The 26,979-nt window shown below is 41.5% G+C and overlaps 2 protein-coding genes across 4 annotated transcripts; one reads left to right on the forward strand and one right to left on the reverse strand.

The window, feature by feature from the left end:
- Window positions 1-6: 6 nt before the first annotated feature.
- On the forward strand, window positions 7-5,914 carry LOC111952044 (protein CC2D2B-like). The gene is made up of 9 exons (XM_023970479.2): window positions 7-292; window positions 401-610; window positions 898-987; window positions 1,180-1,293; window positions 3,316-3,450; window positions 3,875-3,985; window positions 4,215-4,273; window positions 4,393-4,570; window positions 5,275-5,914. Exons 2-9 carry the CDS (start codon window positions 599-601, stop codon window positions 5,497-5,499), a joined length of 924 nt encoding a protein of 307 aa, XP_023826247.1. The 5' UTR covers window positions 7-292; window positions 401-598; the 3' UTR covers window positions 5,500-5,914.
- On the reverse strand, window positions 5,908-26,979 carry ccnj (cyclin J). 3 transcript variants are annotated; one of them, XM_023970478.2, is made up of 6 exons: window positions 26,781-26,979; window positions 25,768-25,858; window positions 20,989-21,066; window positions 20,440-20,739; window positions 7,317-7,476; window positions 5,908-7,020 (listed from the first exon to the last, which is right to left on the reverse strand). In XM_023970478.2, the coding sequence occupies exons 2-6, from the start codon at window positions 25,817-25,819 to the stop codon at window positions 6,666-6,668; spliced, it is 945 nt and encodes a 314-aa protein (XP_023826246.1). In that variant the 5' UTR covers window positions 25,820-25,858; window positions 26,781-26,979; the 3' UTR covers window positions 5,908-6,665. The 3 variants fall into 3 exon arrangements, with proteins under 3 accessions (XP_023826246.1, XP_023826245.1, XP_023826244.1); XM_023970477.2 differs by having other exon boundaries at window positions 25,768-25,880; XM_023970476.2 differs by having other exon boundaries at window positions 20,856-21,066; window positions 25,768-25,880; window positions 26,781-26,978.

A 26,979-nucleotide genomic window follows, 5' to 3' on the forward strand; every position in this document is an offset into this window, starting at 1 on the left:
TGTTTAATACTGTTTCATTTTAAAGAGGTACTATGTTCTAAAACCTCTTTGCCTTCAACTAAAAACACTTAATTGTAATTTGATTTAGACTTTTGCTGTGGAAGACATTGATCGACAAGATATGGAATACAATTACTTTAATCAGCATCCATTATTTTGATGTGCTAATGTTTAATGTCATGACTACTGTGATTGATAACCAACCGTACAACTGCATCAGAACACACATCCATGGAAATGTACTATTTGCCCTCTTCACATTTAGTATGGTGACCAGAAGCCCCTTTGGCTGGTGAGTATCAGTCCAATTTGTATTGCTTAGCCTAAATGATAAGTCACCCTTTTCCATGCACTGCTGCTGCTCCTACAGAACTCTGTGTTTGTATCTGTCTCCGCGTAGTTTTCCACAGACGAGGATGAGAACTTGCTGAACTTGACCTATGAGTATGAGAAGCAGTGTAAGGTGGCAGCAGGCCGGGTGAAGAAGCGAGTCATAACCACAGTGATAAATAGTGAGGGGAGGCTTGTCCTGGCACACCGGTTCTTCAAGCCACTTCCTCCTCCACAGGAAGTTGTACTGGACACCCCCGACAATAGCATGTCTGTTCTAGTAAGGCTCCAACATAACTAGATCTGGGTTCAAAAACTATTTGAACATTTTCAAACACTGATCGTTTGCTTTAGTCTGCCTGGAGAGCCAGATGTGCTGGTAGAACTTTTTAAATGTATATTTATTTCCTAAGAAAAACGGAATTGCACCGTTTTCACATAAGATGACACTGGTATTGTGCCGGAGATAATGAAAATTAGGTTGAAAAGAGGTGGAGTTGCCCTTTAATTGATTTAAATGGGCGTTATGTTGTGCTCTTAAAAATGTTTTATCTCCGTGTAACCCAGGAGAGGGTGGCAGCCTTCGTGTCCCTGATTCCCACCTTGTCCTTCCCATCTGACGTTGGTGACAGTGGGGAGATGTGGCTCACCTCAGAGGTAAACAAACACAAAAGTGTTAATTCTACAATATGGTCTATCAGAGCCAAGACTTAAAACATCACTTAATGTTCAGCAGATATTAAATACCAAGAAAAATACTAATAATTATCAACATAGTTTGGTCAGCTTGTTGTTAACCCAGTGGTGCCTTTTTCATTCCTTATTGCACACCGTTGCTATACACAATAGCAATGCTTGGAGCTGGCTATGGGAAACGATGTCAGTTTGGCAGTTCTGCTGTGCAACTTCTTTCATGACCTGACGGTAAATGGGTGGCTTCTCCTGGGAACATCGGTCATAGAGGTAACAATTGACATGTGCTGTTTAATGTACATTGCCTTCAGAAAGTATTCACACCCCTTGACTTTTTCCACATTTTGTTGTGTTACATGGTGGGATTAAAATTATTTGTAATTTCTTGTCAATAATCTACACAAAATACTCTAATGTCAAAGTGGAAGAAAGATTTTAAATTAATAAGACATGAAAAATAAAACACTAATATATCTTGATTACATAAGTATTCAACCCCCGAGTCAATACATGTTAGAATCACCTTTGGCAGCGATTAAAGTGGTGAGTCTTTCTGGGTAAGTCTCTAAGAGCTTTGTACACCTGGATTGTACAATATTTGCACATTATTATGCAAAAAATTATTTAAGCTCTGTCAAGTTGGTTGTTGATCATTGCTAGACAGCCATTAAGTTTTGCCATAGATTTTCAAGCCGATTTAAGTCAAAACAGTAACTTGGCCTCTCGGGAACATTCCATGTCATCTTGGTAAGTAACTCCAGTGTATATTTGGGTTTGTGTTTTAGGTTATTGTCCTGCTGAAAGGTGAATTTGTCTCCCGGTGTCTGTTGGAAAGCAGACTGAACCAGGTTTTCCTCTAGGATTTTACCTGTGCTTAGCTCTATTCTGTTTATTTTTATCCTAAAAAACTACAGTACCTAGTCCTTGCCGATGACAAGGATACCCAGAACATGATACAACTACCACCATGCTTGAAAATATGAAGAGTGGTACTCAGGGAAGGGATGTGTTGTGTTGGATTTGCAACAAACATAACCCTTTGTACTCAGGACATAAAGTTAATTTCTTGACCCAATTTTTTGCAGTTTCACTTAAGGGCCTTATTGCAAACAGGATGCATGTTTTATTCTGTACAGGCTTCCTTTTCACTCTGTCATTTAGGTTAGTATTGTGGAGTAATTACAATGTTTTTGATCAATCCTCAGTTCTCCTATCACAGCCATTAAACTCTGTAACTGTTTTAACGTCACCCTTCGCCTCATGGTGAAATCCCTGAGCGGGTTCCTTCCTCTCCGGCAACTGAGTTAGGAAGGACGCCTGTATCTTTGTAGTGACTGGGTGTATTGATACACCATCCGAAGTGTAATTAATAACTTCACCATGCTCAAAGGGATATTCAATGTATGCTTTTTATTATTTCTACCAATAGGTACCCTTCTTTGCTAGGCATTGGAAAACGTCCCTTCTCTTTGTGGCTGAATCTGTGTTTGAAATTCACTGCTCGACTGAGAGACCTTACCGATAACTGTATGTGTGGGGTACAGAGATGATATACATTCAGAAATCATGTTAAACACACAGTGAGAGTCCATGCAACATGTGACTTGTTTAAGACATTTTCTGTTGTGTGCCCTAATGAACATAAACCTGCTCTCGTACAATGGGGAGGGTGTAATGTTTCCACTAGAAGACAAACAAAAGTGTTTCCCCTATGATTTTTTTAGCAGCGGTGGCAAAGTTAGAGGGAGAAGGTGACAGGTCATTTCTAGTAACTTTTTCAAAAGGACATTCTACTCCAAAATAAATTCAAATAGAATTATGCTGACATCTGAAATATAATTTTCCCTTTAAAAGGGAAATAACCTGTAGCCCAACTGATGCACCATAGCGGCTTTAAATAAATGGGCTGAAGAAGCATGGGGTTGCCCATGCACATTAATACTCAACGTATTTAGGCTTGCCGTAACACATTTAATACTTAGACTCAAGACAATTCAGCTTTCCATATCTATTTTGTCTAAAAACATAATTCCACTTTGACATTATGGGGTATTGTGTTTAGGCCAGTGCCACATCTCAATTTAAAATTCAGTCTAATATGACAAAATATGGAAAAAGTCAAGGGGTGTGAATACTTTCTGAAAGCACTGTATACATAAAACAACACAATGCACTCCCATCCAAATCAATGTATTTGCAAGTCAGCTGAGAAAATAGACTACACCTTTAGTGCAGTGTATTTAATTGTATTCGTTGAGGGCAACACAGTAGCATTCATGTTTTGTTTTTCAGGGAGAGACCGCCTATGTCCTTACTCAGGAGAACACTTGGTTTGTGTTGTGGAACCCCAGAGATGGGAAGCACTACCAGTCATACGACTCCTTCTGTCCTCTAAAGACTGTCGACTGTCTGGTCAATGGTGAAAATGTAAGAGTGGAGTCCATGGACATCCTCAGTGTGTTTCATTTATGTCATCCACTCAGGATGTTGTGTACGCGAGTTTAGTCAAAACAGATGTCAAATCAATAACTCCGCCCCAAAGTCCACTTCCCAACTGCTGTTCTTTGTCTCAACCCGTGCTGTTTACTATGCGATTGTTGCCGTGACACTGCGCTCTACCAGTTATTCGATGTGTCATGACTGTGTTGTGACCTATAAATCACTGTCAGTGATAGATACGGCTACATCATTATACCAGCACGTGTGCATTCTAAGCAAGTCTTGTTCACCAGCTGTGTGGTGCTCTAAAACTGTTGAAAGGGATTCTCGTCTGCAGCCGCCATCTAAAAAAGTTTTTAGGTGACTTGTCCGTTGACCATAAATGTCCATGATCTGACTGGATGTCTCTCAGGTGTGGTTCCATCTCCAGCCAACAAGAAAGATGCCCATCACTTTCGACGTATCAAATAACGCCACATGGAAACCCTTATTCCCCAAAGGATTCAACTCAGACTCCTCAATGGTATTTTTAACCTCGTTCTTTTGCTGCTGTAGTGTTTTTGACAAGACATAAAAGGGAAGATACGGTTCCAAGCATAAGAGCCGTAGGTTTTCCCCTCATTGAGAATCAGTGAGTGTAGTGAAATAGAAGTAGTGAAATAGAAGTGAAATATTTGAAGAACATAAGTTATGTTGAGTCAACCATGCACAGTAAATAAAAACTGGTCAATGCTAACTGTCACATTTTACAGCCAACAGAAATTAAATACCGTCCCACTCAAATAGATCTGGTCTATCACCTTCAAAGAAGGTATGTTAATATGGATTCTATATTTAAGGCTATGCATTGCTTTCATTTTAGAGAATGAAATGCAGGACAATTTCATTTATGGTCTTGTCTGACCCATCGATGAATTTCATTCTTCACAGGATGGAGATGAAACTGAAAAGTTGTGTGATGGACTGGAGAAACCCCCACCCTACACGCTGGAGCCCCCGCTGTGCAGCCATGCTCTCTGAGGTCATGCAGAAGCTTGAGAGGAACCCAGCCTCTGACACAATAGCGCTAGAGATAGACAGGCTGCTGGACACCATGAAGGATTACAAGGTGAAATAGGCCTACCCGTAACCCTCTTTAATATGAAAAGTGGAATCATAGTGGATAGTATTTATTATAGACCAAATGGATTGAAAACAGGAAGGGACTTGTCCAATAAAAAGCTTATTTAGTTTTCTGTTGTGTGTCCTGATGAACAACCCTGCTCTTGTACAATGGGCAGGGCTTGATGTTTGAGATTGTCCTTAAATTTGATAGAAAACACACAGGCCTTGAGAATAAAATAGGTGGATACTGTTGTAAGACTTGCCACATGACTACTGACAGTGACCATTATTGGGTCACCCCCCCAAAAAAATGTATAGAAAAAGGAAGATGAACATAAAAATAACTTCCCTATCATTTATTTCAGCAGCGGTGGCAAAGGTAGCGGGAGAAAGTCACTGCTGTTGACTGCAAGGTCACGTCTAAGGACATTCTACTCCAAAATGAATCAAAATTGTGTTGACACCATCTGAAATATAATTTTCCCTTTAAAAGCATAACCTGTAGGCCGACTGATAAAGAATAACGCCTTTCAATAAATATGGAAAAGCATGGGGTTGCCCATCATTTACATAATTGAAAAACCCCAAAAGACGATGCATTAAATGCTACTACACCTTGTAATTTGTCCCTCTGTTCTTAAAAGCACATCTCGGCAGAAAGATACAAATAAACTATAGGGGAAACACTGATTAACTGTGTGTTTTTAGGTGACTGGCTTCCCCATTCATATGGCCTACCAAGACATGAGCACAGTGATCGAGGCGGTCTACAACACCAGAATCCACAGCACTGAGATCCCTGGGACAGAGTTTGCTCTCTCCACCTACATCCACCCATACCCCAACCACATCCTGTCGGTGTGGATATTCCTGGCAACGCTGGTCAAACACCAGCATGGCGTGTTCTATGTTCCTTCAGTACACCAGCACTGAGACACCCTGGAAGGGACTACCTGGAACCCTTTTTATGTTTGAGGTTTTTTTGCATGCCCGTATGAACAAAATCTCGGCCTTTCGGGGTCAGCTTTTCCTAGTCGTTTTTCTACTGTGGGAAAGGAATGCAGAGTGATTCAGACCAATTGATTGAATCCACAAACTTGTACATAGTAAATTAATGGAAATACTCTACAATAAAAATTGTCCATAAATATGCCAGCAACAAGAACCTATATTTGTTAAACCCTTGATTAGCACATATCCGGTATGTTTTCAAGTTCACAAAAATGTTTTAGGCAATATTTGTTGATGTATGCATAAAGCCTTATAGGCCAATTGATAGACATACTACTGGCATTAGGAGTATGCCAATAATATGATGCATTATTCAAAATAAACCAGAAGTACAACTGACAGGCATTTTATTTAAAAGTACCATATTAGAAGTACACAGCACTCGCTGCCATTCTAGCATGCACAGGAAGGCGTTGACCTGACACATTCCCTCCAAATTACTGCTCGAAACACAAAACAAGAATACAAACTATACTTCCTGAATATTGCAGAGAACACTGTTCACGAGCAAAGGTGCAGGTAGTCAACATTAACATTTGAGGTAGCTTCTGGCAGAGTGATGCGTGTTCCTCTATCAAACGACCATATCTTACTACAAGCTGAAAAGTAATCCCTCGAGCTCAACACTGATATAAGATTCCCGTTATCACTCATGGCGGCAGGGAACGGAAAGATAACATTCAATGCTTCTGAGGTATCGTAGCTGAAATAAATGAAGCACAGTCTCTTGTCTATAGTGCAATTAAATTATAGCTAATGCAGAGTGCTGGGAAAACAACCCTTTGCACATGACAACCATGCTTGGTGATAACTCAATCATATTGGCTTAAAAAATAAAAGAAAAAACACCTTTGGCAGGTTAGCACCGGAATGATACATGACAAATAACTATATTGCACATTTGTGGAATGTTATATTGCACATCTTACCATAGAAGAAAGTGCTTAAATCGCATCATAACTTCTCAAATTTAAAAAAAACATACCTGGTCCTGCTAATTAGTCTAATCCAATGAGACGACATACCCATCCAGTCGCTGGCACTTTTACTTCCCATACTGTCGTAGCTCTACCTTGGAGATCCAGCCATCACCTATCAAAGCAGGGAGCTGCACAGGTATAGTGCATATTGACCTGGTAGGCTCTGCTTGGAATGTTGGCCTTGCCATCCAGACCAGCAGCGATGGTCTGGGGGTGGCTGTGTGGTAGGGCACCAGGGCCCTGCAGGGTGGCAGAGTGGGATACGTAGGAGGCCGGGCCGTGGCCTGGGGCTAGGGAAGGCTGGAGGGCCTGCTGAGGGTACTGGATGCTGGCCTGGTGCAGGTACTGAGGAGGCATGGTGGTGGTTGTCTGGCAAGGGTTATGGTACCCAACCTGGCCCGGCTGCTGACCGGGTGGCTGGCACGTCTGCTTGTTGGCCTCCTTCACGTCGCTGTCATGAGCACTGGCAAAGAAAGACCAACAGTGACTTTCAAATGACTAACCTGTCAAGCCTGCGGCACAATTCTACAACCATGTTACTAAGATTATGGCAAGAGTTGACTTAATTTCTCAGGTTGCATCAAGGTCATTAACCACCAATCGGAAGAAAACATACTGAAGAGAGGGGGACTCCCTGGACTTGCGCCCCACTCCCAGTTGTGAAACATTTTTGATAAGGTGTGCCTTAATAAACACGGCCCTGGTGTTAGGCAGTATTTTTCAGCAGGCAAGAGAGGCCAGCTGAGGACAGACACTCACATGATCATTTTTTCTACACAGGGGACAAGATGATCCCAGCTGTATGCGGTGAGGCGCTGAAGCTGAGGTGGCCAGGAAGGGGATAGGCGCAGGATGATGCGAGAGGCTGCCACACAGGCAGCTGCCACCAGTGAGGGTGCGAACCTCAGAAACACATGATCTGGAATAATAGCAAGTCATTAATCATCACCATGTATTGCACCAGAATATTGTGCAACAAGGCTAGCTTCGTCTTTAAGTGCAAAAGGTGACATTACGCTCTTGTTCTTCTTAAAATCATATTTTCAGAAGGCAAACACTGGTTTGAAAAACCTTGAAATACCGGTTATGATTTACAAAAATAAAAGATGTGGATCCCCATTAGCTGTTGAAGAAAACAGAACATAAAACATTACATTAATGGACAAGAACAGCAACACATTAAAACTAAGTATACATCGACCGAAGAACACCACGACTACTTCAAAAAATAAGAGAAAAGAAAAATAAGTAATTAGTGAAACTAATCTCAAATGTTCAAATGCTTTTTGTATGTAGACACTTCCCGGTTGTAGCTAAAGAAAACAGAATAATGTGGGGGGGTGTAGAGCAGGGCTCTCCAACCATGTTCCTGGAGAGCTACCCTCCTGTAGGTTCACTCCAACACCAGTTGCAACTAACCTGATTCTGTTGATCAACCAGCTAATTATTTGAATCAGGTGTGCTAGATTAGGGTTGGAGCAAAAAAACTAAAATCAAATTTGATTGGTCACATACACATGTTTAGCAGATGTTATTGCGAGTGTAGCGAACTGCTTGTAGAAAATAAGGACTACAAGCAAGACGGCCCTCTCTGTCGGCGCCATCTTTAGAGCCCCAGTCTCTAAAGGAAAACAGACAACTTTACCGGTGTTAACTAGACCGAACCTGAGAAAAACAGAAAGCGGGATGAAACGTTTACATGCCACAGTATTTTATCCAGGTTTCTCATAACCGGATACAAGCTTTTAACATGAATAATAACAGGATATTGGTGTGCATGTAAAAAAACAGTCAGTCTCTCCACTCTGAACTAGGAGAGAGTGACATGCATGCTGTTGACATTGGCCCTCCGTCTACATTTGAGGCCAGACGTGGTGCTATGTTCTTGGCCAGCTGCAGCTTTTCTAGCTCCTTTGACACACCTGACCATACAACTGGGCAGTAGTCAAGATGCAACAAATCCTGAGCTTGCAGGAGCTCTGCATTCACTGGTCCTAATAGTCGTCCTATAAGCTTGTTAAGTAAATGATTGCATCTGTACAAATCAAGGATTATTTCTCATGTAATGGTCTGATAACTGGTTTCCAGCATGCATACAAAGGGCATTCTACGAGTATGGCCTTAGCACAAATGACAGATGATTGGTTAAAGAGTATAGATGACAGGAAGTTAGTTGGTGCAGTGTTGTTCGATTTCAGTGCTGCTTTTGATATAATTGATCATGAACTGTTACTAGGTAAACTCAAATATTATGGTTTTAAGTCTGCAGCTCTATCCTGGATGGAAAGCCATCTATCCCGGAGAAGTCAAAAAGTGTTCTTTAAAACAGTAAAGGTATACACTGTGGTGATCCTCAAGGAAGCTGCCTAGGCCCACTTCTCTACTCTAAGCTTTACTAATGATTTACCTTCAGTATTGAACAAAGCAAGAGTGGTCATGTATGCTGATGACTCTACAATGTATAGCGCAGCATCAGAATGTAATGAGCTAACAGATGTACTGAGCAGTGAACTAAGAATGCTGTGGGAGTGGTTTGATATGAACAAATTGGCATTGAACATTTCTAAAACAGAATGTTTGTATTTGGTTCAAGATCTATGCTTGCTGATGATCCCCATTTTTGAATTTGTCGATGAATAGAACGCGGCAGGTAGCCTAGTGGTTAGAGCGTTGGGCCAGTAACCGAAAGGTTGCTGGATCGAATCCCCGAGCCGACAAGGTAAAAATCTGTCGTTCTGCCCCTGAACAAGGCAGTTAACCCACTGTTCCTAGGCCGTCATTGAAAATAATAATTTGTTCTTAACTGAATTGTCTAGTTAAATTAAATGAGTAGAAAATTTTAAAAAAAGTAGAGCAAGTGAAAAAAAACGAAACCACTAGTTGTCATGTTGGACGCAGTTTTATCCTGGTCAGAACACAGATAATATTGTTATTAAGATGGGTAAGGGAATTGCTGTTACAAGCACACTGAATCAGGTGATTCAATCCCTAGTCCTATCACACTGAGTACTGTCCAGTTATATGGTCATCTGCAGCAAAGAAAAATATATAAAAAGCTCAAAACAGGGCTGCCAGATGACCTCTTCATTGCTCTATCCATATGAATATTATCCAAATGCATCAGAATCTCTCATGGCTTCACATTGAAAACAAAGTCATATCCAGTCTTTGAATTTTCTTTAGGAATGTAAAAAAACTAAAACATTTTTACAGTATTTTTCAGGCCAGTTAGTACATACTAGCAACACGCATAACCACCAGGGCAGCTAAAACAACCCAAGGCAAGGACAAATCGCCTTAAATCTACAGTTTTATATAGAGCCACAGCTGAATGGAACTCTTTACCAATCCATATTCCTCAGGAAAAAAGTAAATCCACCGTCAAGAAAAAAAAATTAAACATCTAATGCGATAAACCATATGACTGAACAGGAAATAGAAAGCATCGACTGAATGTTAAATGCGTTTCCTGTCAGGTATTTTAAATTGTCTATTGTCTACTTGTTGAATGTTTGTGAAGTCTTGATTTGTGGTTGTTTGTAATGTCTTGTTAATTGCTGTTGGACCCCAGGAAGATTAGCTAGCGTTACAGAATTAGCTAATGGGGATCCTAATAAAAAAATGACAAAATTACTTTTGTTTGCATGCATGAGTGTTAAAAAAGCAAAGAATCTATCAGACAGACCCCCCCATCTTTACAACAATAGAATCAATATGCTTTGACCATAACAGTTTACAATCTAATATAACATCAAGAAGTTTAGTATCTTCTTGCTGAGCCACATTATTCATTACCAGATTCAGCTGAGGTACAATACCTTGGGGATGTTTAGTACTAAATAATGCTTTTCGATCTGTTCAGGGCTAGTTTATTCCTAGCCACCCATTCTAAAATTGAGCCCAACTCTTTAGGGTTGCAATGACTTCACTAGCTGTGGGTGCTGACATGTACAGTGTTGCATCATCTACGTACATACAGGCTTTGTGTAACACCAACGGTAGATCATTAGTAAAAACAGGTAACAGTAAAAGGGCCTTGACAGCTCCCTTATGGAATACCACACTTCACATGTTTTACGGTAGAGACGCTTCCAATAAAGGAAAGACAGTTATATTAGATCATCTGGCATATCATGGATAGAGAGCTATGTTACGCCATTAATAATAAAGGCTGCACTAAAATCTAACTACACAGCTCCCACAATCTTATCAGTATCACCAATTTTCAGTCATGTGTGTCAGTGCAGTACATGTTGAGTGTCCTACCCTAGAAGTGTGCTGAAAGTCAGTTAAATGGCATTATACCTGGTCAAACAATATTTTCCATAAATGTGCTAAGAACCGGAAGCAAGCTGATTGTTAGAAACCAGGAAAGGGAGCTTTACCATTTCTGGATAGCAGCATGACTTCCCTCCAGGTTTGTGGACAAACACTTTTCTCTAAAGATGTGGCAAAAAGGAGTGGCAACAGTCTGCTATCATCCTCAGTATTTTTCCAAATGTATGTATACATTAGTTGAAGTCGGAAGTTTACATACAGTTAGGTTGGAATCAACCACTCCACAAATTTCTTGTTAACAAACTATAGTTTTGGCAAGTCGGGTAGGACATCTACTTCGTGCATGACACAAGTCCTTTATCCAACAATTGTTTACAGATTATTTCACTGTATCACAATTCCAGGGGGTCAGAAGTTTACATACACTAAGTTGACTGTGCCTTTAAACAGCTTGGAAAATTCCAGAAGATGTCATGGCTTTAGAAGCTTCTGAAAGGCTAATTGACATCATTTGAGTCAATTGTAGGTGTGCCTGTAGATGTATTTCAAGGCCTACCTTCAAACTCTGTGCCTTTTTGCTTGACATCATGGGAAAATCAAAAGAAATCAGCCAAGACCTCAGAAAATAAATTGTAGACCTCCACAAGTCTGGTTCATCCTTGGGAGCAATTTCCAAATGCACGAAGGTATCATGTTCATCTGTACAAACAACAGTACGCAAGTATAAACATCATGGGACCACGCAGCCGTCATACCGCTCAGGAAGGAGACGCGTTCTGTCTCCTAGAGATGAATGTACTTGTGCAAATCAATCCCAGAACAGCAAAGGACCTTGAGAAAATGCTGGAGGAAACGGGTACAAAAGTATCTATATCCACAGGAAAACGAGTCCTATAAAATCGACATAACCTGAAAGGCCACTCAGCAAGGAAGAAGCCACTGCTCCAAAACCGCCATAAACTGCACATGGGGACAAAGATTGTACTTTTTGGAGAAATGTCCTCTGGTCTGATGAAACAAAAATAGAACTGTTGTTTGGCCATAATGACCATCGTTATGTTTGGAGGAAAGAGGGGGGGCTTGCAAGCCGAAGAACACCATCTTAACCGTGAAGCACAGGTGGCAGCATCATGTTGTGGGGGTGCTTTGCTGCAGGAGGGACTGGTGCACTTCACAAAATAGATGGCATCATGAGGAAAATTACGTGGCTATATTGAAGCAACATCTCAAGAAATCAGTCAGGAAGTTAAAGCTTGGTCACAAATGGGTCTTCCAAATGGACAATGATCCCAAGCACACTTCCAAAGTTGTGGCAAAATGGCTTAAGGACAACAAAGTCAAGATATTGGAGTGGCCATCAAAGCCCTGACCTCAATCCTATAGAAAATGTGGGCAGAACTGAAAAAGCCTGTGAGCAAGGAGGCCTACAAACCTGACTCTGTTACACCAGCTCTGTCAGGAGGAATGGGCCTAAATTCACCCAGCTTATTGTTGGAAGGTTGTGTTAGGCTACCCGAAACGTTTGACCCAAGTTAAACAATTTAAGGGCAATGCTACCAAATACTAATTGAGTGTATGTAAATTTCTGACCCACTGGGAATGTGATGAAAGAAATAAAAGCTGAAATAAATCATTATTCTGACATTAGTCTTAAAATAACATGGTGATCCTAACTGACATGACACATTTTTACTAGGATTAAATGTCAGAAATTGTGAACTGAGTTTAAATGCATTTGGCTAAGGTGTATGTAAACTTCCGACTTCCACTGGATGTGGACACCGCTTCAAATTGGTGGATTCAGCCCTTTCTGCCACATCAGTTGCTAAGAGGTGTATAAAATCGAGCACACAGCCATACAATTGCCATAGACAAACATTGGCAGTAGAATGGCCTTACTGAAGATCTGTGACTTTCAACGTGGCGCCGTCATAGGATGCCACATTTCTAACAAGTCAGTTCATCAAATGGCTGCCCTGGTCAACCGTAAGTGCTGTATTTGTGAAGTGAAAACGTCTAGGAGCAACAGCGGCCCAGCCGCGAAGTGGTAGGCCAAACAAGCTCACAGAACGGGACCGGCAAGTGCTGAAGCGCGTAGCGCGTCAAAATCGTCTGTCCTAGGTTGCAACACTCACTACCGAGTTCCAAACTGCCCCTGGAAGTAACGTAAGCACAATAACTGTTCGTTATTGGGTTCCATGGCCGAGCAGCCGCACACAAGCCTGAGATCACTATGCGCAATGCCAAGCGTCGGCTGGAATGATAAAGTTAACCGCCATTGCATTCTGGAGCAGTGGAATCGCGTTCTCTGGCGTGATGAATCACGCTTCACAGTCTGGCAGTTCGATGGACAAATCTGGGTTTGGCAGATTACCAGGAGAATGCTACCTACCCAAATCCAGTGCCAACTGTAAAGTTTGGTGGAGGAGGAATAATGGTCTGGGGCTGTTTTTCAAATCTTAAAAGCTACAGCATACAATGACTCGACAATTCGGCGCTTCCGACTTTGTGGCAACAGTTTGGGGAAGGCCCTTTCCTATTTCAGCATGACAATGCCCCCGTGCACAAAGTGAGGTCCATAATGAAATGGTTTCTCGCGAATTGTAATGCTGACTGCGTGCCCAACCTCACTAATGCTTGTGGCTGAATGGAAGCAAGTCCCAGCTGCAATGTTCCAACATCTAGTGGAAAGCCTTCCCAGAGTGGAGGCTGTTATAGCAAAAAGAGAGGGGGGGGGGAGAGGGGGACCAACTCCAAATGTCCATGATTTTGTAATGAGATGTTTGACAAGCAGGTGTCCACATACTGTTGGTCATGTAGTGTAGGTTGTCAATACCAGGTGGTTTCTCATTGTTGGACAGTATGGCTGTCCCAGACTAACAAAAAAAATCTTGGCCGACCAAGAGTTGTCTGTTCTTTCGACCAATCGAGTGGTCGAAATGTTAAAGTGCATTTTTCCATATATAAACACCCTATGTGTTTTAATAAAATCAACTATATGTAGGCTGCCGAGCTTGTCTGATGCTTTAAGCACACTGATTAAATAAGTAAAATGACTCGAGGGAGCCAGAGATCAAGACAAAAACCTGTACCCGAACCTCCACCTCCCGCTGGCCTTAGCAGATTCTGCCGTTACGCTCCCGAAGTTGCCGGTAAGACTACCCAGGGGTCGGCAAACTTTTCCATTTGGAGTGAAAATTTATCTTACCAGCCCTACCAATCTGCGTGCCAGTTATGATTTTCATATGCACATTTTCATGGAAGTTTCATTTATTTTATACTACAGTCTTCGTATCTCAAAATCATTGTCATGTGATTAAGAAATTATACAAATCTAAAAGTAGCCTAACTTCTATTGCCAACTATGTAAACATAGCCTCCATAAATACATTGCAGCCTGCAGGTAGAAAATAACCTGATAAAAATAAATCACATTGGCTACGCAAGGTCTGTCTGCAAGGAACTTGAAGCACTATCAACTTGCTCTAACAAACTTGCAACATCATATAAACTCTGGACCCTCAGTTTCCCGAGCCAGTTAACTTCAGACTGAGACAGCTATAGGCTATTCGCACAAGGGATACGAATATTTTACAAAATAGGCTACATTGGAGGAACTGTTGTCACTCAATGGATGTAAAAACACTTTAACTTGCCGTTTGAGGTGAAGAAAAAAATTCAGAAGCTCCATGGGCACATTTACAGTGTATTCGGAAAGTATTCAGACCCCTTGACTTGTTCCACATTGTTACGTTACAGCCGTATTCTAAAATTTATTAAATCAAGGTTTCTTTCCTCAAATCTACACACAATACCCAATCATGACCAACTTTGAATTATTATTTTTTTTTTTAATTTTAAATAAAATAGCAGAAACACCTTATGTATTCAGACCCTTTGCTATGAGACTCAATTGAGTTCAGGTGAAGCCCGTTTCCATTGATCATCCTTGAGATGTTTCTACAACTTGGGAGTCCACCAAGACACACACACACCTGATACATAAGGTCCCACAGTTGACAGTGCATGTCAGAGCAAAAACAAAGCCATGAGGTCGAAGGAATTGTCCGTAGAGCACCGAGACAGGATTGTATCGAGGCACAGATCTGGGGAAGGGTACCAAAACATTTCTGCAGCATTGAACGTCCCCAAGAACACCGTGGCCTCCATTCTTAAATGGAAGAAGTTTGAAACCGCCAAGACTTTTCCTAGAGCTGGCCGCATGGCCAAACTGAGCAATCGGGGGAGAAGGGCCTTGGTCAGGGAGGTGACCAAGGACCCGATGTTCAAACAGACAAAGCTCTAGAGTTCCTCAGTGTACAACCAACTGTGCTGCATTTCACCAAATCAGGCCTTTATGGTAGAGTGGCTAGACGGAAGCCACTCCTCAGTAAAAGGCTCATGACAGCCCGCTTGGAGTTTGCCAAAAGGCACCTAAAGGACTCTGACCATGGAGAAACAAGATTCTCTGGTCTGATGAAACAAAGATTACACTCTTTGGTCAATGCCAAGCGTCATGTCTGGATGAAACCTGGCACCATCCCTACAGTGAAGCATGGTGGTGGCAGCATCATGCTGTGGGGATGTTTTTCAGCGGCAGGGACTGGGAGACTAGTCAGGATTGAGGGAAAGATGAATGGAGCAAAGTACAGAGAGATCCTTGATGAAAACCTGCTCCAGAGCACTCAGGACCTCAGACTGGGGTGAAGGTTCACCTTCAACAGGTACGACCCTAAGCACACATCCAAGACAACACAGGTGTGGCTTTGGGACAAGTCTCAATGTCCTTGAGTGGCCTAACCAGAGCTCGGACATCTCTGGAAAGACCTGAAAATAGCTGTGCAGCAACGCTGCCCATTCAACCTGACAGCGCTTGAGAGGATCTGCAGAGAAAAATAGGAAAAACTCCAAATACAGGGATGCCAACCTTGTAGCGTCATACCCAAGACTCGAGGCTGTAATTGCTGCCAAAGGTGCTTCAACAAAGTACTGAGTAAAGGGTCTGAATACTTATGTAAATATCCCATTTCCATTTTTTCTAAACCTGTTTTTGCGTTGTCATTATGGGGTATTGTGTGTAGATTGAGGGAAACATTTATTCATTTTAGAATGAGGCTGTAACAAAATGTGGGAAAAGGTGTCTGAATACTTTCCAAATGCACTGTATAAGTATACATCCCTTACTCAACATTGACAGGAGCCCTTTAAACAAAATACAATAAATAAATTAACTCTTAAATGGAATGAAATAAACCAAAACTTGTTCCTCACAAGCGTTGCCTAGGTTGTGAGCACTGCAAACATGTCCACTGTAAAAGACTAATAATATATTAAATGCATTAACAGAAATTACGGTAACCAAACAAACATTGCAGAATAGATATGGGAATTAACGGTAAATGTATTACTGGTGTGCCACCCCTGCGGCCTCCGCAATTGGATTAGTCCACCGAGACAGACATCAAGACATGTGCCATGAAATAAATATAATTATTTTTTGCAACTGCTCGACAATTTTTTTTTTATTGGTCGACCAACAGCCTATCGACCAGGCGACTAAAATGGGGTCATCCCCAACGGACAGCAATCATTTCCCCACCTCTCCCACACTAACTTTAAAAATTACAATGCTTTTCTTTCATTATTAGGTATTTTATGCATGAACGATGGCTCGCAGTGTGCCCACTCTGCCAATGAAATCATAAAAATAATTGCCAATGTCAAAAGGATGTGATGAATGAGCCATCCGATTCAATGAAAGATGGAGTTGAATTAGTCTTTCTTGCCATAATTTCATTTTAAGTACTCCACAAAGCTTTTTTCAATCATACTTCCATCATATCATTTCTCTTGGTTTCTTAATACATTTTATTTTGTTCAGTTTAAAATCACAATTTCTCATTTTACAAATGTCTGCCATTCTTATTTGGCTCTCCTTTGCTTCATTTCTCTCAACCATAAAGTTTTTCAATTCCTCAATAAGCCAGGGGTGCTTAACAGTTTTAGCAGTCAGTTTCTTAATAGGTGCATGCTTATTAGTGGTGCAACGGATCACAAAATCCACGGTTGTGAGTCACGGATTGGATAATGTTTCAGATTTTTTTTTTTTATAAAAAACTATGTAGACAAATAACTTTGCTTTCCCTTTATTACTTAAAGAACACTTGAAGCAAGTAACTTTTCAATGTTTAAATAAAATATTAAAATAAAATATTCAATACTCAATTGTTAAATGAAAGTGCAATATGAGGCATGATAACTTCTTCCTTGGAACAATAGTGAATGAAAAAAAAAGCCTGTGTCCTCTTAAAAAAAAAAAAAAAGGTTAAGAATGCAAAGCAGACCTGAGCTTATAACTTAAATAATTTTTCAAAAAGAGGTCTACATTGTCTGGGGAGAGGGTAGACCTCATTGCAGTCACTATGTCCCCTGCCGTGCCCTCTCGCCAGGAACTGAAGTGCCAGGCACAGTCAGGTAACTTCTTGCCATCATGGCAATGTGAGGGTATTTACACACATTGCTTTTCCACCATGCCAGTGGGAATGCCGCTTGCTGCCTTGCAAACGTCTTGCCTGTGTCCTTGCTCGCAAAGGTCTCCCCGAAAAGCTCCTGTATGGCCGAATTATTTTGTGGCGGAGATGCCGCCGAGTCTGCTGGTGGCTACTCCTGTCAGCTCTGTGGCTTGACCCTGCAGAAAAAAAGACTTGATCTATTAAACTAACAAATTATTTACTTTCATAGAACTATAATTGTGGCAATAACATTTTAAAAAAGCCATTATTCCACATCAAATTGATGACTCTAATAGCATAGACTAAAATTAGACTGCAGTATATTTATTATTTAAGTAATTCACTATTCTTTTTACCTCATCAGTGGCCACACTCTCAGTGGTGAGATCACTGTATGTCCTCCGGTGTAGGGCAGGTTCTAGGTGAGACAGGGACTTGAACCTTGGATCCAGTGCAGTAGATGGATTTTTTTTTTTACTTTACCGTTATTTAACTAGGCAAGTCTGTTAAGAACAAATTCTTATTTTCAATGACGGCCTAGGAACAGTGGGTTAAACTGCCTTGTTCAGGGGCAGAACGACAGATTTTTACCTTGTCAGCTCGGGGATTCGATCTTGCAACCTTTCGGTTACTAGTCCAACGCTCTAACCACTAGGCTACCTGCCGCCCCATCTATGAAGGTAGTCCTGTACATTTTAGGGGGGTAACTGGGGTTCAGGTCCTCTCTAATGGCAGCCTTGACATCTCTAGTGATGATGGTGCCGACTTCCTCACTTAGGGCCATGGATTGTAGAATCCTTGTTTTCAGAGGTAGGATCCTTGTTTTCAGAGGTAGGATCATGGACACAGACGGTACAGGCTCAGTGCTCAATAGGGTTGTAACCGTTTTGAGGGGTCTGAGCACCTGGAGGACCTCCTCTGCCACTTTCACGTCATCAGACAAGATGATGTCTTTTTTTTCAGCTGCCTGCTGCTCCAGATGGAACTCCACTTATGACATGTTGGAGCGCCACCTTGTTGTGACATGGTGTATGAGCTAGTGGGTCGGTAGCTGTAACATTTCTTGCTTGGTCTTAAGCACGAGCGGCTGTTGTGCGTCGGTGAAAAAAGGAAAACCACCTTCCTGATCCTCGCAAGGAGGCGGTCCATCTGGTTCACTGAGATTCCCCTTTGGGATGCTAAATTGATCACATGTGCAAAGCAAGCCATCTGTGGCCCCAGTCCAGCCTCTATCACTGCATTTACTTGGTTCTTGGCATTATCTGTGGTGGTTGGGATATTGCTATTGGGACTCTCTAGCTTCCTCTGCTACTGCTCCTAGCAGTCCCTGCGCCAAATTTGTGCCTGTGTCTCTGAAGGGGCGTGTCTGTAGCACCGGACTTCGCATCTCACACTCCTCTGTGGTGTAGTGAGCAGTCAGTCACGTAGCTTTCCGTTGCCTTGGAGGTCCACCCTTCTGTGGTGTAGTGAGCAGTCACGTAGCTTTCCGTTGCCCTGGAGGTCCACCCGTCTGTGGTGTAGTGAGCAGTCACGTAGCTTTCCGTTGCCCTGGAGGTCCACCCGTCTGTGGTGAGGGCAACAGGGGATGCCTTGGATAATTAGTTGACAATTTTGATATTTTCCTGTTCATAAAGATCTGGCACGATCTTCATATTGAAGTGGATGCGCGAGGGGATTTCGTAGCGTGGCTCAAGCACGTTCACCATATTTTAAAACCCTTTTGTTTTCCACAACAGAGTACGGCCTCATGTCTGCAGCAATAAACATCCCAAAAGATTTGGTAATGGCTTTAGCCTGGTCTGACTCTGCAGGAAAGGGCTGCTTAAATGCCGTGGTGAGAAGTTGTCTTCTTGGCTCCCGTCACTGACACCAGGGTGATGACACTTAGATGTGTGGCCACGCTCGATGCATTTCCACGCACAATGCCTACACACCGTAATGGTGTTGTCCACCACCTTTCTTCCGTCATCATATTTGACAGGGAAGCCAAAATGCTCCCGTACATGAGACTTAAATGAAGCGGGAGGCTTTTCCAGTTCTTCAGCTCCTCCCCCAGCCATGGCTGTCACTGCTCTTTTTTCTTCTTTGCTTTTTGCAACGCGAGCATCCAGGATTGATTTGTTGTGATTCAACATGCCCCGTTCACGTGAATAGTACACACAACTGCTTTACATTTTTTTTTTATCAAATCAACCTTCAGGTTTCAGAGTAAGACAGCACGCATCGGTCTTGTACATCTTTTCACTGCATCAAGATTTAGGGAATTATTACTTTAAAAAGTAACAGCGGCAGTAAAACCGAATTTCACACTATGGTGGTTAAACTTTGCAATTGATCCGCGGTTCACATGCGGGCCGAACCGTGGGGTCCGTTACACCACTAATGCTTATCGAGAACTGGAAGAAACAATTTCATAAATGCATCAAGTGCAGCGTCTGGATGCTCCTCATTACACACAAACCTACAAATCTCCAACATAGGCGTCACTAGAACATCTTGTGTATGATCTCTTATACACCATTTGAGGCCCAGCCTTTGGAACCTTAGCTTTTCTGGCTATAGCCACTACATCCATTGGGTGTGGATACAGCTTTAGAACAAAGTTCTGCAGCATTAGTAAAAGATATGATCAATACACTTGGATGATGAAGTCCCTGTACTGTTTGTAAACACTCAAGCAGGTCGACTGATAACCTGAGCCAGATTACAGGCACTGGTTACAGTAAGAAGCTTCCTCTTGAGTGGATAGCTTGATGAAAACCAGTCTAAATCAGGTCACCCAAAAAATAGACCTCTTAACATCACACATTATCAAGCATGTCACACATTATCCAGATACTGACTTAGCACTTGGTGGCCTAGAGCAGCACCCTAAAAGATGACTTCAGATAAAGGCAGGTGAACCTGCAACCGCAACACTTCAACAGTAGACATGAGATCCTCGCTAACCTTTAGATGAATATGGCCCAATATATGCAGCAACACCTCCTCCATAGGCATTCCTGTCTCTTCTGGAGATGTTAAATCCCTGTATTGCTACTGCTGTATCAAATTAAGTATCTAAGTGAAGCAGCAACAGAACTTTAACTTGCCTTGAAGGGAGACCTCAAGGAAGTAGTCAGCATACTTTGTCATGTAAAGCACCGTCTTCTCCAGGCACGCCATGGGCCAGCCATCATGAAGGTCCGCCTCATTGACAGCGATGGACAGGTAGTACTCTATGAAGTGTGCAGCTGTGGGCAGGTACAGGTTCCACTGGAAGGTCTCCAGCAGGAGGAGCTCCATGTGCAGCAGGCCCTGCTTGGTCAGCACCAGGTTCATGGAGCTCATGCAGCCCAGGCTGTTAAGAGTCTCCAGCTTAGGAACTCGGTCCTCTCTCTCCTCAAACTTACCTGTAGAGGGGAAATAATCACAAGGCACACAGAAAAATTTAGTTTATAGGCTAGGTGGACCACAGCAATTGGAAGTTTGGCCAAGCAGAGTCTTGCAAGGAAGCTGTCAAACTTACTAGCCAAAAGCAAGCAGCAGAGTGCGACCATGTGAAGCTGTTGCACCGTTATATCATAGCGGTCCATGAAAAGGTCCAGCAAGTAGACGGCAAGGTGTCTGGCTGTTGGGCACAGCCGGTAGCGATTGCTTACGATTGCTATGAGGTCTGCAAAGTAGCGCCTGAGGTTGATCTGGGGGGACTGGCCTTTGTAGGAGGGCAACTTGATTTCCTGAAAAAAAGTAAACAATATATTATAAGATCTGTAATCTTGGCCACCCAGATCTAAAATATTGCGTGACTGCTTCAGATGCTCCATTAAGGTCTGGGGGGAGACATATGAGAAAATATAAACAAGACTAGCGACGTCCCCACCTCCCTAAACAGAAACTGACAGTTTTGGGTAAGTCGATGGGCCAGATGTCCCCTTCCCTTCAGAGATCCCAAAGATGCAAAGATAGTGACAGTCCAAATGATCAGTGACAAAAAATCAGGGCACCGGAAGTTGTTAGTCGTCTCATCCCACAGTCTTTTCCGAAACCATTTTATGTTACACGTCTGTCCACAAGCATTTATGGCCACGTTTTAACTGTTGGAATCATAGAAATACAATTTGAATTCCGATTCACTTTTGGCTGCAGCAGCTGCACCTGCCTCGACTTGTCTGCAGTCGGTTGCTTTAGCCTTATCACTCAAACGTGCCCAATATCAAATAATTTGTAAGTAGCAATTAGGTTAAAAATAAACAAATTCCTTCTTAGTAGTGTTGCACAGTATACCGAAACTTCTCTACTTGTTAGATACTAGAACATTAAAAACATGTTACTTTCGGTACTTCTGCCACGAGTCTCACATCATGTACTTATTGAGAGGTTCAAGTCTATCAGGCCAGCCGATGTCCACTTATAGCGCGAGCTCACCGTTCATGCCTCTCGCCTGATCCACTTACGCACTGCTAGAGCTCTAGGAGTCTAGACTGCAACATGTTAGCTCCTCACTCATGCTGCATAGAAGTTGCTGATTGTCGCCAAAAACTTATTGGTGACCTGACCAAATTCACATAGAAATGCGAGTTATAGATCTCATTGAAAGCTAATCTAAGTAGCAGTAGAACTGTTCTGTGCGCTGTGTCTATGCTTCCCGTTCTTTAAATTTTGTTTATGCGTCTCTCGGTTTTGTATACCAGTTTCAAACTGAAAATACAATATTTTTGGTTAATGAAAATACCTCTTTCACCGTGGTTAAGATGGTACAATAATTCTCTACAATTATCTATTGCTCGTTTTGTCAAACTGAAATTAGGAGAACTTAGAATGTTAGCAATCACGAAATGGCAGAGCAATTTCTGCATATTGCACCTTTAAGCCATCACATTCAAAGATCACAGAGGTATAATAAGAACTGGAGGCTGTTTTTGTTTTCAATGTAATTTACTCACGTTCGCATACGCCGATTCAAGGACCGTCTATATCTGGTTTGCATCCGGTTTATACAGACCAACATTACATGCACACTTGCACTCAGTGCGCAGAGCAAGCAGCAACAAAGTCATCACTTCATCCAAACACACACATTGGATGAATATACACTACATACATGGTAAAATCTTTTAAATTGTAGCGTTTTTATGAGTTACAGTTAATTTAAGGAAATCTGCCAATTGACAAATTCAGTAGGCCCTAATCAATGGCTTTCACATGACTGGGAATACAGATATGCATCTGTTGGTCACAGACCTTTAAAAAAAAAAAAAAAAAAAAAAGAAGAGGGGTGTGGATCAGTAAACTTGTCAGTATCTGGAGTGATCATTTGTCTCATGCAGCTTGACATCTGCTTCACATAGAATTTCTATTAACTAATTTACTCTGGTGATGTCAGAGAGTAAATTACAACTCTTACACAATACTATTACAACCTAAGCATGGACAAATTGTAATTTATATATATTTAAGTACCAGTCAAAAGTTTGGACACCTACTCATTCCAGGGTTCTCCATTATTTTTTTAAACCATTTTCTACATTGTAGAATAATAGTGAAGACATCAAAATGATGAAATACATAAGGAATCACGTAGTGACCAAAAGTGTTAAATCAAAATATTTTATGAGATTCTTCAAAGTAGCCACCCTTTACCTTGACAGCTTTGCACACTTGGCATTCTCTCAACCAGCTTCATGAGGTAGTCACCTGGAATGCATTTCAATTACGTTTCCAATCCCTTGGTAAAAAAGATAATTTGTAGAATTTCCTTCTTAATGCATTTTAGCCAATTAGTTGTGTTGTGACAAGGTAGGGGTGGTATGCAGAACATGGCCCTATTTGGTAAAAAACTAAGTCCATATTATGGCAAGAACAAGTCAATCCGGAAAATGTCAAGAACTTTGAAAGGGTCTTCAAGTGCAGTCGCAAAAACCATCACGCGCTATGATGAAACTGTCTCTCATGAGGACCGCCACAGGAAAGGAAGACCCAGAGTTAACTAATGAAGAGGTAACAGCCTCAGAAATTGTAGCTCAAAAAAATGCCACAGAGTTCAAGTAACAGACATCAACAGTTCAGAGGAGACTGCGTGAAATCAGGCCTTCATGGTCAAATTGTTGCAAAGACAACACTACTAAATGACACCAATAAGAAGAGCAATGGATATTAGACTGATGGAAATCGGTCCTTTGGTCTGATTTGTCCAAATTCAAGATTTTTGATCCAACCGCTGGGTCTTTGAGACGCAGAGTAGGTGAACGGATGATCTCCGCATATGTGGCTCCCACCGTGAAGCATGGAGAAGGAGATGTGATGGTGCTTTGCTGGTGACACTGTCAGTGATTTATTTAGAATTCAAGATACGCTTAACTTCTTACGGCTGAAATCCGGTTAACGGGAACGATATGACAACAGCCAGTGAAAGTGCAGGGCGCCAAATTCAAACAGAAACCTTAGAATTAAAATTCCTCAAACATACAAGTATTACACACCATTTTAAAGATACACTTGTTAATCCCACCACAGTGTCCGATTTCAAAAAGGCTTTACGACGAAAGCATACCATGCGATTATGTTAGGTCAGCACCTAGTCACAGAAAAACTGCCATTTCTCCAGCCAGAGAGGAGTCACAAAAATCTGAAATAGAGATAAAATTAATCACTAACCCTTGATGATCTTCATCAGATGACACTCATAGGACTTCACGTTACACAATACATGTATGTTTCGTTCAATAAAGTTCATATCTATATCCAAAAATCTCAGTTTACATTGGCGCGTTATGTTCAGTAATGTTTTGCTTCCAWAACATCCGGTGATTTTGCAGAGAGCCACAATAATTTACAGAAATAGTCATAATAAACATTGATAAAAGATACAAGTGTTATGCATGGAATTATAGATAAATTTCTCCTTAATGCAACCGCTGTCAGATTTCAAAAAAGCTTTACGGAAAAAGCACACCATGCAATAATCTGAGTACAGCGCTCAGAGACCAAAACAAGCTATACAGATACCCGCCATGTTGTGGAGTCCACAGAAGTCAGAAATAGCATTATAAATATTCACTTACCTTCGACGATCTTCATGCACTCTCAGGAATCCCAGTTCGACAATAAATGTTTGTTTTGTTCGATAAAGTCCATCAATTATGTCCAAATACCTCCTTTTTGTTCGCGCGTTTAGTTCACAAATCCAAATGGTGCAGGCACTTAGTTCAGACAACAGTTCGTAGAAACATGTCAAACGATGTATAGCATCAATCTTTAGGATGTTTTTATCATAAATCTTCAAAAATATTCCAACCGGACAATTCCTTTGTCTTTAGAAATGAAAAGGAACGCAGCTAACACTCACGGGCACATGCGAGACTGAGCTCATGGCATTCTGCCAGACCTTAGTCAATCAGCTCTTATTCTCTCCCACTTCACAGTAGAAGCCTGAAACAAGGTTCTAAAGACTGTTGACATCTAGTGGAAGCCTTAGGAAGTGCAATCGGACCAAATTTTACACTGTATATTGGATAGGCAAAGACTTGAAAACCTACAAACCTCAGATTTCCCACTTCCTGGTTGGCTTTTTTCTCAGGTTTTTGCCTGCCATATGAGTTCTGCTATACTCACAGACATCATTCAAACCGTTTTACAAACTTCAGAGTGTTTTCTATCCAAATCTACTAATAATATGCATATCTTAGCTTCTGGGCCTGAGTAGCATGCAGTTTACTCTGGGCACCTTAGTCATCCAAGCTACTCAATACTGCCCCCCAGCCATAAGAAGTTAACGAGCATGGCTACTACAGCAATCTGCAGCAATACACCATCCCATCTGGTTTGCGTTTAGTGGGACTATCATTTGTTTTTACAACAGGACAATGACCAACACACCTCCAGGCTGTGTATGGGCTATTTGACCAAGAAGGAGTGTGATGCCTCAGATGACCTGGCCTCCAGAGTCACACGACCTCAACCCAATTGAGATGGTTTAGGATGAGTTGGGCCACAGAGTGAAGGAAAAGCAGCCAAAAAGTGTTCAGCATATGTGGGAGCTGTTGGAAAAGCATTCCAGGTGAAGCTGGTTGAGAGGATGCCAAGAGTGTGCAAAGCTGTCAAGGCAAAAGGTGGCTACTTTGAATATAAAATATATTTTGATTTGTTTTACACTTTTTTGGTTACTACATGACTCCATAGTTTTGATGTCTTCACTATTATTCTACAATGTAGAAAATAGTAAAAATAAAGAAAAACCCTTGAATGAGTAGGTGTTTTGACTGGTGTGTGTGTGTGTGAGACACACAAAAACACTGGACAATCACATTTTTGACTTCACTATGATCAGCCTTCTATTGTAGGCGTGTGTGTTAATATAATATATCAGGTCACCAGCTCCCACTTATTACACTAATGTAGGCAGTTATTGCCTCCACTTTGAAATATGACAGCATACTTACTTTGTAGCGCAAAGCCTGGTATATATCTCCAGCAAGTTGTCCTTTCCACCATTGGCCCTCAAGCTCCATTTAATCGAACTTGTAGAAATTTCTGGAGGCACAAATTGTCCAGTCTAAAGAGTCAAAAGTTATGACAACAGTTAAATATTCTGCATTGCTGAAATTCCAGCAGTGAACCACAGTGATCACTTATTTTCCCTCTGCATTTTCAATTAAAAAGGTCAAATACAGCCATTCGTAAATATCAACTCATTTCTGGGTAACAATGAAGTACCTTAATGTGATTGTGGTCAATTAAAATGGTCAAAAGGAAACAAAAAAATAGCTTCTAAGCAAAGAACAATTTTTTCAATTAATCATTTTGCTAGGACTATCTGGTGGTGGTCCAAGTGGTGAGGTAAAAACTGAAAACAATCTGTTATTGGCGTAGAGGTTTGGAACTCTTTCTTATTGGTCTATTAACTAATTTACAAGGCAGGCCAAACCTCCATCCCACCAAAACAGGCTGCAATTTCAGGCTTACTTTTAAAAACAGCTCTTACATTACCATCATTTTCACAATTTCACAGCATCATTCCAACCTCAGTGTGGAAGTATATATATACACACAACAAAGGAAATTACGTTTGACTGCACTGGGCCTTTAAAATAAATTAAGATTAGAAAACGCTCATAGTAGCCAAACCTATAACGTTACTATTCAGCAATTCAGGACAAAATAATCAGCAAGCCAATTGATGAGTTGGAGGGCGTAACAGTGGAGCCAAAACAGCTGTGTTCGTGTGTGTAAATTAGATAATTTGTGCAAACGTAACTACGAAGCAAGTAATATACTAGTTGCTACAAGTTCACACACATGACAAACCTCAACATTGATTTCAAGATGATCAGCTTGAGGTGACTATTGGCTACTATCCTACATAAAAGTGACAAGTGTTGAGTCAAATTGAAATTGAACAATGGCCAAAAGTACGACTAATCAGACAAATCAACCCTGACTTTTCAATACTTACCCCAACACGCCACACTTAAAAGCGTGGTACAACTACACAGCTGACTTTTGCTCAAAAACTCGATATAGCCGTGAGTTTTCCAGTTGACATAAAGTTATGATTCTTCCATTGTTGAAGATACTCGAGTCAGTCGATGGCAGCTCAGCTCAGGCATGCGAGCAGTCCCAAGAGTGCCGCTGCAATGGGAACTCATGATAAA

Source organism: Salvelinus sp. IW2-2015, linkage group LG25, assembly GCF_002910315.2.
Source record: "Salvelinus sp. IW2-2015 linkage group LG25, ASM291031v2, whole genome shotgun sequence".
NCBI lineage: Eukaryota > Metazoa > Chordata > Actinopteri > Salmoniformes > Salmonidae > Salvelinus > Salvelinus sp. IW2-2015.

What these genes read in the sequence shown, in the direction of transcription:
- LOC111952044 (XM_023970479.2), top strand. An exon ending in GTCTGGTCAATGGTGAAAAT is followed by an intron (nt 3,451 to 3,874) that starts GTAAGAGTGGAG and finishes GATGTCTCTCAG; the next exon opens with GTGTGGTTCCATCTCCAGCC. An exon ending in ACACCATGAAGGATTACAAG is followed by an intron (nt 4,571 to 5,274) that starts GTGAAATAGGCC and finishes GTGTGTTTTTAG; the next exon opens with GTGACTGGCTTCCCCATTCA.
- ccnj (XM_023970476.2), bottom strand. Translation starts at nt 25,836, where the DNA reads ATGGAGCTTGAGGGCCAATGGTGGAAAGGACAACTTGCTGGAGATATA. An exon ending in CTGCTGCTTGCTTTTGGCTA is followed by an intron (nt 20,740 to 20,855) that starts GTAAGTTTGACA and finishes TCCCCTCTACAG; the next exon opens with GTAAGTTTGAGGAGAGAGAG. An exon ending in CCTTGAGGTCTCCCTTCAAG is followed by an intron (nt 7,477 to 20,439) that starts GCAAGTTAAAGT and finishes CTATTATTCCAG; the next exon opens with ATCATGTGTTTCTGAGGTTC.